Source organism: Gastrolobium bilobum, unplaced genomic scaffold, assembly GCF_033153095.1.
Source record: "Gastrolobium bilobum isolate Gb01-03AN ecotype WA unplaced genomic scaffold, APGP_CSIRO_Gbil_v1 utg2614, whole genome shotgun sequence".
In the NCBI taxonomy this organism is placed as follows: Eukaryota; Viridiplantae; Streptophyta; class Magnoliopsida; order Fabales; family Fabaceae; genus Gastrolobium; species Gastrolobium bilobum.
In genome coordinates this window covers 24,953-41,040 of record NW_026895962.1, presented here as the reverse complement: position 1 = coordinate 41,040, position 16,088 = coordinate 24,953, and the positions used below count along the sequence as shown (strand labels likewise).

Sequence of the window (16,088 nt, the reverse complement as noted above, 5' to 3'; positions counted from 1 at the left end):
GCACATACTTATAAAGGCCAAAATGTCAACAATGCAGCCAGTATATCCCTTTTTGTTTCAATAATTACGAATCTCAAGTATTAAAAAAAAAATCAAGTGATTACTTGTTCCAACTAATAATAACTAAGTTCATCACCGACCAACATATCCATATGTCATAATTATTAAACAAAAACCTATTCATACCTCTTAATTCACAAGAAGTAAAGTTGAATAATGAAGCATATATCCGTATGTTAATAAACAAAAGCAGCAACAATGCTAACCAAGATGAGTGGAAGAACAAACTCACAAGGAACAACAGAACCCCAGTAAGTTTCTTGTGGATTTTTCTGTAAAAAAATAATAAATTAAGAAGAAAAAGAATGCTTCTGAGCAGAGGAGGTAATAAATCTGAACAAGGAAGTGAATGTAGTAGAATGCAGTGTGGCAAAGCAATGATTAAGGGAAGCAGAAGAAGAATGTAGTGATAGAAGTAGTAGAGCAAGGCCAAGGTAGACAAGAACTGAGAAACATGGTAGGTGGGGTTGCTGTATTATCATATGTTTACCAAAAACAAAAAAAGAGAAAAATTAAAAAAAAGGTTTCTGAAACAGACTTTTCAAGACAGCGTCACTGGTTTGTTCCCAGTTACTAAAGCAACTATACACTATAATCTATTCTATATATTACCTCGGTGACTTGCACCTTTGACTTTGGTAAATTCTTATATTCACTCATTCACATCTTTCTTTTTCTGTTTCTATTTCTTCTTCAAAGCATCCCAATGCAAAAGCGCGTGTTGGCATTTTCATCCATTGGATGTTACGTCATCTTATCTAAAGGAATAATAATTAAAGTAAGGGTTTAATATTTTTATTTTTACTACAAAAATATTTATCTATCACTTTATATAAAAGTGAGCGCGTGTTGGAGCTCAGTTCCAAGGGATTGCTTGGTGCAGGGATCAAACCCTGCTTCAAGCAGTTTCTTGGAAAATCTTTGGGGGTCAGAGGATAAGCCAAAAAATCTTTGGATGGGAGATTAGTCTCGTCCTTTTTCCTGTTGCGAAGCTTAGTGCACCCACTATTACAATGAGGGGCTAGCCCAAACGGGCCGTACCCCGAGGGCATGGTTTCCGGAGAAGGTTGAATGAGGATAAATGTACCCAAAAAAAAAAAAAGTGAGTGAGTCACAGTAAGATATATTTATTTTTTATACGAGCCTTCATATAACTTTTAAATAACAGCTTAAGTTTTTTAAATGAATTAATTCTATCATATTCTTTTGATAACAAATTTAATTATTTATGTTTAAAATTCTAAAACGACTCTTATGTGGTGGGCCAAAGAAAAATTCCATATTTCAATCTCTACATTTCAAAAAAAAAAAAAAAATTTATGTATGATTTATTTCATAAATAATTTTATTTCATGTTACCTATCCAAAAAAATTTATTGCATGTCCAATAAAATAGTATAAATTGGAAAACGCGCCGAATAATTTAAAAGATTACTTATTTATTAGGATATTGTTGGGCTTAAATGGTTTAGTGCATTTAAGTTTAACCACAAGCTTATAGGCCTTCGATAGATGTAGTTTATTCTTTGACTCGTATAAGAAGTGAGAGTGAGAGTTGGGCCAGACTTCTTTAATGGTAATACGGGCCACGACAGTGACATGCCATATATTCCAATGATTAATGAAATACATACACAAGGGAAGGGCCCATTGATTTAATTGACATGATTTTGCTGTATTATGATCCAAATCAACCAAATGCAACACTTCAATCCATCACGGATTGAATAACCATTGTTCCATGTTCATTCATTATAGTGTGACCTGCGTCGGGATGAAAACTGGTTTTGTGCATTAAAAAAAAAAAAAAAAAACTGGTTTTATAACCCAACAAATCACTCCATTTTCTTTAAACTCAATCAATTTTAAGTTTGAGTTTAAATATTTGAATTTAGCATTAGTTGAAAATTATATTATATGTGTACCTCAGTCAATAAGCTCACTACTTGAACCAAGATGAACTTGAAAATTTGAACCGCATTGAATACGAGTAAGTCAATATAATTGAACTAAAAATAATCGAGTCAAGTATAAGCTGCTTTGAGCTCAACTCCATTTATTTTCCAACCCTAATTAATTATTGTGATATCAACTTTAGTGTCATAAAATTATAGAGGAAAAAATATTTTTTTTTATTATTTCTAAAATTATGTCACCCAGTGTTATAAAATTGGCTCGACAGGATCAATAAGATCGAGAACCGGACCACTAACAAGTTCAGTTTATTTAATTAACCGATCATATATACAACTCGATCAAGAAGAATCAGAGAAACGGTTTATGGTAAATCACAATTGTATTTTTGAGACTCAAACTTGACACCTAAAGGAAGGGAAGTGAAACGCTAATTACTAAGTTATATCACTTTGTTGTCATATTACTTTTATTATATATATATATGGGAGTTATTAATCTTATGTCACATAAGATAAATATCTTATGTAGGTGAAACAAAATTGTGAGATCCACAATTTTTAAAAAAATATAAAAGAAAAAGAAAAAATGGACACAAGATTTTATGAGTGGAGTTATTAATCTTATATCACATAAGATAAGTATTTTATGTGGATGAAATAAAATTGTGGGATCCACAATTTTTAAAAAATAAATTAAAAAAAATAATGGATACAAGATTCTATGAATGTGCAACATAAAATAATTGTCTTAAGTGATATAAGAGAACTATTTTCCTATATGTAAGCACTAACCATCAATGTCCCACTTATCGTTATCCGGATCAAATCGATAACATTGATGTCACCTCTTTATATAGACTGCACCTTAAAAAATATGGAAATGTTTTAATATCAGCTATATTATTTTTTTCAATAAAAGAAACATAATACATTTAACTATCAATAAAATTGTAAAATATACCTATATGTATACCCATATGTAAAATTGTGACTACTTCCTTCACTCTAAAAAATTTGCAACGTAACCAGCTAATAAAATTCCTTTTAATTTCGATGAACTAGAATTGAAATATAGATGTAATAATTGTATTAAAAAAATATATAGATGTAATATGTTATGTTTTATGGAAAAAAAAGTATCTAATGTTATTTTAGATAATTTTATCTAATGTTCATCGAAACAATATTATTTTGGGTTGAAAAATAAAAAAATTAGAATGATAAAGACTATTATAACTTCCAAATAAATTAAAATTACAGAAACACCATAATTTTCACCCTAAAACGATGTCGTTTCGATGAACATTAGATAAAACTATCTAAAGTAACTTTAGAAAAAAACAAACTCATGTTTTATTTATCAAATAATGATACTTCAGTTGGTGTATGAAAGCTGAAAAGGTGAAGGTAAGAGCATGTGTTCGATACTGCCCAGTATCATATTTGAAATGGGTTTATCTTTCAGGTGTTCATCAATCAATGCAAATCAATTCAAATTGCGGTGACTGAACCGAAAAACCAAAAATTGAAAAAGAGGACACATTTTAATTGAATTGGATCGGTTTTTGGTTTGGTTGGTGAAAACTGATTTAATATATTATGTATTTATTATTTTTGAAAGATGGTGACTTAAAATCTTGTTGTTTTGTAGACTTGAAATCTTGGATGTTATTAATAGCAAACTATCTTGTTTTAGTTTTTATTGTCTATTAATCTATTTAAACTCTTCGTGAGTTTTAAGACTTGTTTTAGTGTGAAGACTTGAATTTTTCAGTGATTTATAACTTTGAATGATTTTATTTTAATATAGCTAGTGATTTGTATGATTGAAATTTTAAGTTTTTCCAAAAATCGAAAACTGATTCAATTCAACTGAATAAATTGGATTGGATTTTTTAAAATTCAATCAGAATGGATGATTAAATGATCAAATCAAAGAAATTAGATCAGATGATTTTTACTTTAAAACTGATTCAATTCAGACCTCCAACACCCTTAATTTATAAAAAAAAATGTTATATTTTACACTATCCTATAATTTTAATAATAGCATCAAATATAATAGGTTGCACTGTACAACTCTGCCAACCAATAATGGAGAGAAAAAAGTGGTGTTCAACTATTGTTGTTGTTATGGTTGGGAGTTGGGAAGGAGTTGGAGAACATGCAGAGCCAAATTTGACGGTGTTGCATTGCGTTTGCATTTTGCAAGTAGGTGTTATCAAGTGTGGGGATTGGGGAACCTCAACAAGACGGCGCTCTCTACCATAAAAGTGTGTCGGTTGGTTCCATTTCTTGTCCTCAATTAATCAGTTCCATCCATCACCCAACTTTGGATTCCATTATCCATCCCATTATTTTAACTATACTCACAACCACTCCCAGTTCATGTGTCAAAACAAACCCTTATAAGTTATATCTCTCTTTCATACCCTCAACTTAAAAGTTTCATGATACAAGTTTTGGTAGCGAGTGAAAATAAGTGTCAAATATACATCTATTCTTAATTTTCCTCTATATTATTATCTTCTTCTTTGTTTAGACAAAAATGAAATAATATTATTATCTTTTCTTCTTTCCCCTCTTAACATGACTGGGATATATTCCCTTATTATTTATTAACATAAAATATTTCAAGAAAAGAAAATCATTAAAACAAACAGTTTGTCATTTTGATATTTTATTATAGTATCCTATATTGACTGGGAGATTGATGGTAACATGCCATCCGTGCTAGTTTATAATAATCAATTAATGACAGAGACGTGACTATAAACGTGTTGGTTTTTGTACTAAAAAATAAAATAAATGTGTTAGTTTTGACTTTTGGTTTCTGTACTTATACGGGTATATATTGAACAATATCAAGAAAATAAATTATACTAATTAAATTGCGTATGATCCTAAATATACTGCAGAAAAATAAATTATACTAAATAAATTGCGTATGTTCCTACATAAAATATACTGCAGAATATATGTTAATTTGACCAGCTTTGTTGGCATCTTAATTTAAATTTGCAGCATCACAACTGACGAGCATGAGCATATTCTTGCTTTTGGGCTTCTGGTAATATTCTCATATGCTTTATCTCTCTTCCTCTTGTTCTCTTTTCTAGTTCAACATATACCAAACTATCTTTTCAACTTTTTTAGGAAAAAAATTTCTTTCAATTTCTTTGTTCCTTTTCCATACACCTTTAAGTTTCAATACAATAATAGGCTATCTTAGGGGGCGTTGGTGGGTTGCATCTTATGAAGCTATGAAACAATAATGCTCATATTCTTTTCTTTCTTTTCCTAACCTTTTCTAGAAGGGTTTTAATAAAGTGTTCCATTTTTATAATAATTTTTTTTTAAAATTTTTTTTCCTTCTTTTGAAATTGTTTCCCCCTAATAATATCATTTAGGTTGTAGTCTTGTAAACGTGTATATGCATCCCACTCCTAAATTGACCATGTGCATATATAAAACTAATTAGCTGACACACACTACTACTTCCTTATTAAGAAAAAAAAAAAAAAACTGTTTAGTTGGTGGCATGAATTAGCAAAGTCTTACAAGAAAAAGTAAGAGAACAGTGAATAACAGAAAAACATTCTAAACTCTTGACAGGTGTTTAAATCAGGACCTTACTAAAAGAAAACATGAAAATCACATGGAACCTATTTAACAATGCTTCTTCACCTTTCACTTTGGTATTGGCCAATCCTAGAAATTAATCTAGAAGTCTTGACAAGGAGGTCCCTCTAGAAAAATGACATATTTGATACTTTTGGAATCTTTCTATAATATTTTGATGCCAGACTGAAAGTTAAGTGAGAGATAGTTTATGTGAAAAGGAAAAGATAAGCTTCACCCATTGATCAACTCAAAAAGGTTAATAAAAAGAAAAAATATACACATTTTTATATTGAATGAATTTGCATTGGATAGAGTTGTCATCCACATCTATGACCAAGTTTATGCTGAGATGCTGCCACTATCTAAGGAGCCATTATTTTGGTAAAGGTGGGCTGTATGAGGAGGCCCGGTGTGAAATGTGAAATGTGAAATGTTAAAGTTGCTGACGTCATAATTTGCAAGAAAAGCATATATAAAAATGTAAGATGACCCCCCACTTCAACTTGTTTATGTTAAATCTAGATGGAGTGATGTCTACAATTCTGCTACGTGGCTTCAATAATTGTGTAATAGTAAGTGAAAGTAGGTTCAGAGTCATTTTATATTAGTATAAGTTACACCTTTAATTTTGACTATTGATCTCACTTATATCTAAAGGCTTTAATTTTTTAGTAATATGAGCCATTGAATACAAGTGGATCAATGATCAAGATTGAGTGTAAAATTTCTAATTCTTTTACACTGATGTAAGAATATCCTAGCCCCGTGCTTTTATCTTTTTTAAACTTGAAGTTCTTTTCACTTGTACACCACCAAATTGTTGATACATAGAAGCTGTCAAGTGAGTGGGAAGAAACTGTGGCGCTTTCTACTCTTTTCAGGAAGATAAGACATCACACACAATTTACATATACAATTATGCTGCTTCTATTCTCTTTTCTGGCTTTGTAGGCTAACACAGATACACCACAAGAAAGCCATGTATGGCCAGCTATGCCGCTGTTTTACTTTATATTTAAGACAAAGCAAAACAAAGAAAAAAGTAGTGGTTAGGGATCCTAGAGTTTCTTGTTAAGTGTGCTACATCAGATTCAGATCGTTAAGTACCAGCCAGAATTTATGTGAAGTCAGCTAAGGTTATATTTTCACCACTAATTTAAAAACATAATATAGAACGAAGTCAACTACTTCTCTAAATTATTGGGAGCCAAGTCTACAGGGAATTATTGCCACTTTTTTTAAATCTTTTAGCTATGTTGAGCTAAGAAGCAAACTCTCCATGAAGAAATGGAAAGTTATATTTCGTCACTTGATTTTTTATTTGCGGTTTAAACTATAGTTTTATTAACAAAGTTATTTATATGGGGTTTGATTTTCTCGTGTTAAATGAGAATTTAATTCTCATGTTGTAGAGATAAAAAACATGTGGGATCCAGGTGTTAAAAAAAATTATATGTAAAACCCATGTCAGCACGGAAATCGAAGAGTGTGTTGAAAAATTTGAATTCTCATGTTAAATATTGTTAAACATGAGAATTATAAAACCCTATCTATATATATATACATGTATGTGACTGGATTAATTGATGGCTCTTGTTTGTAGTGAAAATTGATAAAGTATGTTGCAGAGTACCCAGGTGCCCAAAAACCGCTTACAAGTTACAAGAAGCCCTGCATCACTGCATGTTCGTTTGTCAGAAATGCTGCTACAAGTGTAGGTGTGTTCCACCGGGATTTACGCTACATAAAAGTTTGTCCCCATTACAGTATGTTGAAGATCAAGAGTAATGGTCTTTTGATAAAAAAAGAATGTTGTACTTGGTGAACCAACATCAAAATTAAGATTATTTTCTGATACAGATTCTATATAGCTTTTCAGGCTTCCGATTTGAATAAATAATATTAACAAATTTATGTCTACTTGTACAAAATCTAAAATGTCAGAAATGATTAAAAGGGAGTAAGCATAATTAATCCTCGCTGATTTTTATTTATATATAACCATAATTTATTTGTAATTGGTTCATAATAATATTTGAATATGATTATTTAACTTTATTTTTTTCTTATCAGACCTATGAAAAGATATCTAATTTTAATTGTTACTTATAAGCATGAAAAATATAACTATTATAATTAAAAAAAATTGTAAGTTAACCTTCTATGATTTTGTGCAAAAACATAAATAAGAGAATTGTAAGCAATACTAAATGTGCATTTTAAAATTTATCAAAAGAAAAATGTGCAGTTTTTAAAAAAGGAAGAGAGGTAAAAGTTAAAAAACCAAATAACAATCCAGTCATATACTGGGTGGCTTTTTCCCTTTGAAATTTTGAACACGTGGTGCTATTAGTTATGCCACCTTTTCAAACAATTTCTTTATTTCACTGTATTTGATGACACTTGTGCCATTCTACATCGATAATTTGCAATACATGACACCAAATATCAAAGAAATGAAGGTATCGGCATCCAAATATAACACTTGAGCAAGAGTAAACTAAGCACTCAAACAGAAGAACTGAGAGCAAGTTCAGCCGCCTAACACTATAAAGAGATGATGGCACTTTCCATGTCCCATAAAGAGGCACTTTCACTTTCAATGAAGACTGAAAAGGAACAATTACAAACACATTTATAGATTTGACCGTAGACTACAAAAAGACAAAGACGCGTGTCCCCTTAAAAAAGACCCCACCACACACTAACATACATACAAGTTGATCACGCAATTGAACATAGCACGTAAAATGGCATCTGCCAAACAACTGTTATGGGGTCCATTTCACATGGAGAAGATAAGCACAGGAGAAAGAAGCATAAAACGACAAAACCTATCATCTGCCCAACCAACTTTCCCATGACAGGGTCATATATTCAGATTCCTTAACATGAATACGGTGGAACAACAATTTATAAGAGAGTTATAATCTTATTTATATCACAGTCGTACATATAATAGTTAAGAAACAACAATAGGGCTAACACTGATATAAAAAAAACACACACACAAGAGGGTTACATTATGGAACATCCATAACCTTATTAACCCATACCAGACCAGACCTGTCAAGCATAAAATATCTCTAGACCTACACGATTACATGTGAAGAAAAATGCAGCAACTACCTCTGCGTTAAAGGAGTTTCACATGATCAAGGCGGCTACCCCTTTAAAGGACAATAAAAAGTCCATGGTACACGAGTTTCCACTTGTCATTTTCACTGGTACCATACTGAAACATCTGGCTGTTTGTGAAGAGTATCCATCCCTACTACTTGATTATCTTCCTTAAAATCAAACGATGCCAAATCACATGGGGAGCCAAACATCAAAGGGATATTATTGTTGTTGTGGTTGGTCTCAAAAGGAGAGTTCATATTCTTGAACCGGTCAAATTGACCTTCCTCTCGTGCAAAGAAGTTACCTTCCATTACCATTCCTTGGCCAGGAAAGAAATTCTCCTGTGGTTGCTGAATGCTGGGCTGAAGAAAGTTTTGATTTTCTGCAGCTACACAGTTAGTGGAACCTACGTTCTTGTTCCCTAAAACATTTGTATCATAGATTGACATTAGGTCGCTAATCATTTTTTGGCCATCCTCCGGAACTCCAAGCCCAGTTAGATCAAATGTAGGTGGAACCAAACTAGCACACTGAGATGTAGTATTGGGTTGAACAAATGACTGGGGGAATATTACTGGCTTAACCTCAGTAGCATGAAAATTGGGAACACCATAATCTGCAGAACTGCTTCTATACGAACAATTCAATTGATGATTGTCCCTAGAAGACCTGTCTTGAAAACCAAGGCGAACTTCACTGTAAGGGCACTGAGGATGTTCACATGTGTAAATTTTCTGATCCATCATCATGCTAAACTCACTTGAGATCTTCCTCTTCCTAATAAAATCCAAGTTTGTAACAACCTCTCCCTTGATTGGATGAGATGGTTGCTGAACTGAAAGCCTTCCCCTCATTCTCTCCATCCCAAGATTGGATGGAAGAAGATTCTCGGGTTTCCTGTCTTCCACATCAAAGTTTGGCTCATCCTCAGCCCCTTCAACATCATACTCATTGCAATCATTGATGACCAATGACCCACTGCCTCCAGCAGAGGACAATGGGGGGCAATACTCAGGATAAAGCTCTCGAGCCAAGGACTCCTCTTGATTGATGATGGCAAGCCAGGTTGCACTTTCCTTGGCTGTCATTTTATCTTGAAGGCATTTGGACTGCCTCACAAGCTTGCGAATCTTGGCAATATCAGGAGACATATGCTTGATAACTGCAGTTAGAACACCAACCTTCCATGCCTTCTTCAGGTCATGAGGTTTCTTGTAAGGTGGAGGGCCTTGATCTTTAGGTAAACCAATTTGAGGCCACCATTCTTCATTCCCGGTTGGCCACCATGGTGGAGGAACACCCTTCTCTAATGGGAACCGTCTCTGAGGGGGATCACAGTGCTGCATAAGTGCTGACAAGAGAGAACCCAAGGTTGTGTCCTGTAACTCTTGCAAGGTGTGCGGAGTTGGACCAATCGAATTGCATCCATCATTCTTCCCAGGGATTGCATTATCCGCTTGATACTTGGCTATGGCAGCTGGACCATTCCGATCAAACCTAACCTTATCCTTCCACCATTCACGAAGGTTGTCAGATGCCCCAGTCACTGGTTTTCCCTTCTCAGGAATTATCCCATAAACAAATCCTTGCGCCTTACAAACCTCCATCATCTTCAGCATGTATTTCAGTATCCCATCCTGAGCTCTTGACATCTTCTTCCTCCTTGCCTGTTCTTGGGATTGCCTTTGCTTTGCTGCATCAATTCCTTCCTTAGCCTTAGTTTGTTCTTTCAATCGCTTGAGACGCATTTTGTCCCTCCACATCCTCCTCTCAAGCTCATCCACATCAATTTCTTCATCACTGTAATCATCATCAACTCCTGCATCGGGTTCAGTTTGCCTGGCAGAAATATCTTCTTCCCCGAGTGGACCACATAACATATCCAAATCGCCACAAAACCCCATGTCATCAAACATCATCTTTTCCCAAGAAAAAATACCCCCAAAGATGGCCTAAATTTTCAGAAGAAATGGATTTAACCGGTAAGCTTGAGATGGAGTGAGTAACAAACTGGTTTCAAATTTCACGCTCCTTCAGCACTATAAACCAACTCTAGTCAATAAATCGTCAAGATTTTAAAGGCCTTTACACCTGGCAAAGGCAAAAAAAAACAGAGAACAATTTAGACGGTAAAGAGGTCAAACAATACTTTCCAGATGAAGTGAATACCAAAAGCATCAAATCTGCGCCAATATCTTATATGAGATTCAATAGCCATCCAGTTTTCACCAGCAGATACTTCTTTCATTCTCATATATTGGATATAGGCTAAAAAGTCAAAACGTGGATTAAAAAAATAATCTAAAATAGATTAATCACTATATGAAATCATAAAATTCTCTGCTTTTGTCTGAAACTCTAATCCATCAATACACTAACTAGATCAGAGCAATAACAGATCTAAATCACCCAAAATAAAAAATGAAAATACAAGCACCGCAGGCACACAGCATGCTTCAATGATGATTTAAAAAAAAAAATGGCTCATCGACCCATCATCAAACAGGTGGCGGCTGAGAGATATAAAAAGGCAGGTTTCAGACAAAAACTTCACAAGAATATCAGCAAAACTTACGAAGAAACAATCAAGCCAGCTACGAACAGAATATCCAAGACCAAAAACAATCACTCAGAGACCCCGTAAGACCATAAATAGCAACACCGACTTAAGAACATAAAAATAAAAATAAAAATTCAACTGAAGATCAGAAAGCTAATAAAAGATTAAAACTTCATAGATCAACAGGTTAATGGAACCAGCACCAACACGCACAAAAAAACAACATGCACACGCCTAAAAGAAAAGAAAAACACCAAAAAAAAAAAAACAGAAGCCCAAAATTTGTATTGACCAAGAAACTAGCAAGAAGGAACTGAAGAGTGAAAAAGGCAACAATTTTATTTCATCAGGGGAACCTTACCAGAAGATCCAGAAGTGGGTCTTGCTGCGAGGTCACCACAAGTCAATATAGGAAGAACGAGCATGCTATTTTCGAAACTTCGATGAGAAAGAGATTGAAGAAGAAGGAGAAAGAAGAAGAGGGAAAGGGAGAGGAAAATGAGAAAACAGAGAGAGAGAGAGAGAGAGAGAGAAAATGAGAAAAAGACACAGATCAGAGCATTATCCTCATTTTATATTATTGCTTTAAAAGAAGGGTGAGGGGGGTGGTGCTCTCGGTGAATGTGAAAATAGTTTGTGTCATTCATTATTGGTGGGGAATTAAACTAAAAACCCCCATTTTAAGGAGTAATTGAAGTTCAAGATATATTTATAACGAGGTAGGATCTTTTGATATCGGTGTCAAATTTAAAGTTTGACATCTTATTTGAGAGCCGTTAGATCAAAAAATATTAACGACTCTGATTTGTAAGCATGTGATACCATTGATCTTTTATGATCTAACGACTCTTAGATGCGATGTCAAACTTCAAATTTGACATCGATATCAAATGATCCTACCTCATTTATAATATTGGTTAGGTTAATCCCACCTTAACTTGGGATGATCAGTTACTAGAATTTATTAATGAATTATTTATGGTGATAATATGAATGTGATTATTGAAGTTTTATGTTTCTTCTTTTCTTTATTTATTTCTCTGTTTTGTTTGTGTGTGTGTGGGGACCCCGTGTGTGTCTCGTAGTTTGCTGATATTGATAAGGCCACCTGACCAATAACAAAGTCACTCACAGAAACAAACACAGATGACACTAGCATGCCTTTAACATACTCCAAATAAGATTTGGGGTATCCATCCTCCACTCATAAAATAAATATATATAATATTAGCATGTGACAATAGGTTTTTTTTTTTTTTTTTTACTATGGTATTATTTATTTATTTTTTTGAAAATATTCCAATCAGTTCGTTGTTTCGCAACTAATTTAATTTGGGGCGGGTCCAGAATTAAGGCTTTAAACCTTTTCCAAAAATAATACTGGGAAGATTTGAACACATACTCTCATCTCCCACATGCTTAATAACTCTCCTACGCCAACTGAGCTACCACCGGTAGTATTATTTATCTTTAAATCCTCGTGCTTTTGTTTTTAACTTATCACTCCTTGTCACATGTTTTGTGACTTTTTTCTTAGATCCAATGTGTCCGTGTAAAGGAGAGGAAAGTCATTTTGAAAAATTGAGACTCAGATGAACTTCGTAACTATCGTTTGAGACACGGATAGAAACAAACAAAACGTTATATTTTGTTTTTATTTTATTTTAGAGTAAACATCCTCTTTCGTTCTTAATAATATCTACAAATTTTTTTTTTGTTTCTGACAATAATAAAGGACTAAATTGGTCCCTAACAGTATGAAAAAGGGTCACGTTAGTGACAGAAGAGTTGACATAAGGACTAATGTGACCCTTTTTTCATAATTTTAGAATCAATTTAGTCCTTTTTATTGCCAGAAATTAAAAAAAATTTCGTAGATATTGTAAAAAATAAAAAAGGATGTTTACTTTTTATTTTATCTTTTTTTGAGGAAATAAAATATATTTTTTTACACTTAATTTACGGTGCACATAGCATAGAGCATCGATACTCTCATAAACTTTTTGAGTATTGGAAACGTTGCCCAGACACAAACGTAGTTAGTGGGAAAGCATTCAATGGGGGAAAATTCATTCAATTCAACTTTCTATTTATTTGCCTTCTTCCAATGCGCACGTTGCCGCAAACTCAATAGTAACGTGTCTCATAAAGTCTTAGGAACAAAATTAATAAAAGGTCAATTACACTCCTTTTCACACTGGAATTTTTTTTTTTCCTTTTTTATTTTCTCCCTTGTGGATAAGAATTTACCTAAATTGGAATTCTTAAATTCTTAATCATGCTTTTTGCATTTTCATCTTGCTTCTCTTGTCATATTGGAGATTGCTTTCAATGGATAACAATATTATTGACCAAAACTAACAAATTATATAAAAAAAATAGATTTGTTGTAAAATAGTATTTTATAAAATTTAATTTTCTGATTTTTTTTTTTTTTTTGCGGTTGAATTTTTTCATTTTCATCAATAAGCTAAGGGGAATATTACTCTTATGTGACATGAGAGAATTTTTCTCTCATACACACACAACTTAAAGGAGAAAGGAGAGAGAATAGAGGAGACAAAAAAATTAGAAAGTGAACTCCACCCTTGATTTGTGAATGCATGATTCTCTGATATCACATGAGAGTAATATTTGTCTTTAAGCTAATATAAAAAAACTCACACACAAAGAAAATAATAGATATAAAACTACCAAAATGAAACCTTGCAAATGATTTATGACATACCAGTGCTATCTGATATCCAATATAATGCAACTCTAACGTCAAATCAATACTGATGCATCCATTCAATACAAGTAATACTACTAAAGACAGTTAACATTCTGGTAAGATCAAGGCAAACCAATAATTTCATTCGAATTATAATCTCCAAATAAGAAACCTCCAAAAAAAAAAATCTCAAATAAGATTTATCGCATTATTATTTACATTGAAAAATCTATAATTATAATTACAAAAATAAGGAAAATTGTTTGATTTATCATTATTTTTTCTCTTATGTTTCATGATTTGATTTGCAAACAATTAGAAGTTGATTTGTAATTATAATTATAATGACTCGATGAAGTTGCTAAGAAATCCGTAAGTTATTGCTTTCTAATGGGACCACTCATACATCTTACGATCAATACTTTTTCCGGGCACTGTGCATGTTATAAACATTTAAGTCAATTCATGCATTCACCACAACGTTATCAACTCGATTTAAATCGGCCCGGTCGATTTAAAATCTGATGAATCGATTATTTTCTCGGTTCGAGTCAGAAAATAAACCAATCATATAATGGATTCGGTGAAAACGAATTCTACTAGACCCGATTTTGATATCAAAATGGGTAACCCGACTAGTTCAAAAAATAATCTATGGGTCATATATTTTATAAAAAAAATAATCAAAATCATCTCGCTTTATTTAAAATATTGTCTGAGTGGTTTATTTCTTTTACAAAATATTATATGTGGTTATTATATATAACTTTTGGATAAAGAATTTCTTCTGGAGATAAGTTATTTCTGGTGAACTCAAAACAATGTCATTTTCGGACGAAAATCAAAATGTTTTTATAATTATAATATATTGCAGGATTATATTAATCTTTATCATTATAATTTTTTAATCTTATAACTCAGAACGATGTCGTTTTAAACTCACTGAAAATAATTTTATTTCCAGTGACCGGAGAAATACTTTTCCCATAATTTTTTTATCCCTACAAAATTTATATATGCATGCGGCCCAGCTCAACTTTTCAGAATCACACAGAGTATGACCGTACCGGTCATACTCTGTTTAAGTCACAAAAAAAACACAACTTGTATCTTTTTGAACGACACACACTAAATTGTTTTATATAAGACCATGTTTGAAGCATCTTCTTATAATATGCAAGATTGTAAAATCGTGTCTATTACCTGTGTTGTTCAATTATATAACACTGTTTAGAAGAATATATATATATATATATATATATATATATATATATATATATATAGAGTTCGTCGCTTCTCCTTTCGTTCCTGATGAGAAAAGTTGCAGCAAATTATTAACACTAGGATACGGGGTCGTATCCTGGCATAAAAAAAAAAAACACATCAGGATCCGAACGCGTATCCTGATGAAAATAAGTGTTGTTGTACTTTTTCCCATCTGCACTGACAGAAGAAGTATATAACCCATAAATATATAAACAAAAATATCCCAACACAAAAAAATAAAAAAATAATAGTTAGGACGAATAAGAATTTGTACAGTACTTCTTACTAACAACTTCTAAATAATATACAGGTATAAAAATTCTCTTTTACTATTCGACACTATGTCGTTTGGGATTAGAAAAAAAATTAAAACATTTTGAGAAAATTGATAAGCAATATTCTTAAAATTCCAAAAAAATTATTTTTCAAAAGATAAAGAATATGTATTTTGTTTACCAAAAAAAAAAAAAAAAAAATGTATTTCAAAATTTATTTCCTTTTAAAGATCAGTGGACACACATTTTGTTTTTGTGAAACTAATGAAACAAGAGCGTTTAATTTTGACCCTCAACCCTGACAAAAAAGTTAGGATTTTTTGTAGTATTTAAGGCGATTACAAAGCAGGATACGATACGACTGTCCCTTTCCGAAAAGTGGAAGCGAATTTAACATCAATCCACACAAAAGTTTTTCTGTGTTCCCCACAAACTCCATCAATATAATCAATCATCCATGGTAAAAAATTTCCCTCTTCATTGTCATCATTTTTTATGATCCCAATTCACCCTTTTTTTTTTAATCCTTCTACCATTGACATTTAGGTTAC

General features: G+C 32.4%; 1 protein-coding gene across 1 annotated transcript; it reads right to left on the bottom strand.

The window, feature by feature from the left end:
• Positions 1-8,282: 8,282 nt before the first annotated feature.
• LOC133296984 (protein ETHYLENE INSENSITIVE 3) lies at positions 8,283-11,814 on the bottom strand. The gene is made up of 2 exons (XM_061496028.1): positions 11,645-11,814; positions 8,283-10,814 (listed from the first exon to the last, which is right to left on the bottom strand). Exon 2 carries the CDS (start codon positions 10,640-10,642, stop codon positions 8,822-8,824), a length of 1,821 nt encoding a protein of 606 aa, XP_061352012.1. The 5' UTR covers positions 10,643-10,814; positions 11,645-11,814; the 3' UTR covers positions 8,283-8,821.
• Between the last annotated feature and the right edge of the window lie 4,274 nt (positions 11,815-16,088).

Excerpts from the sequence above, each read along its gene's own strand:
- LOC133296984 (XM_061496028.1), bottom strand. The coding sequence starts at position 10,642 with ATGATGTTTGATGACATGGGGTTTTGTGGCGATTTGGATATGTTATGT.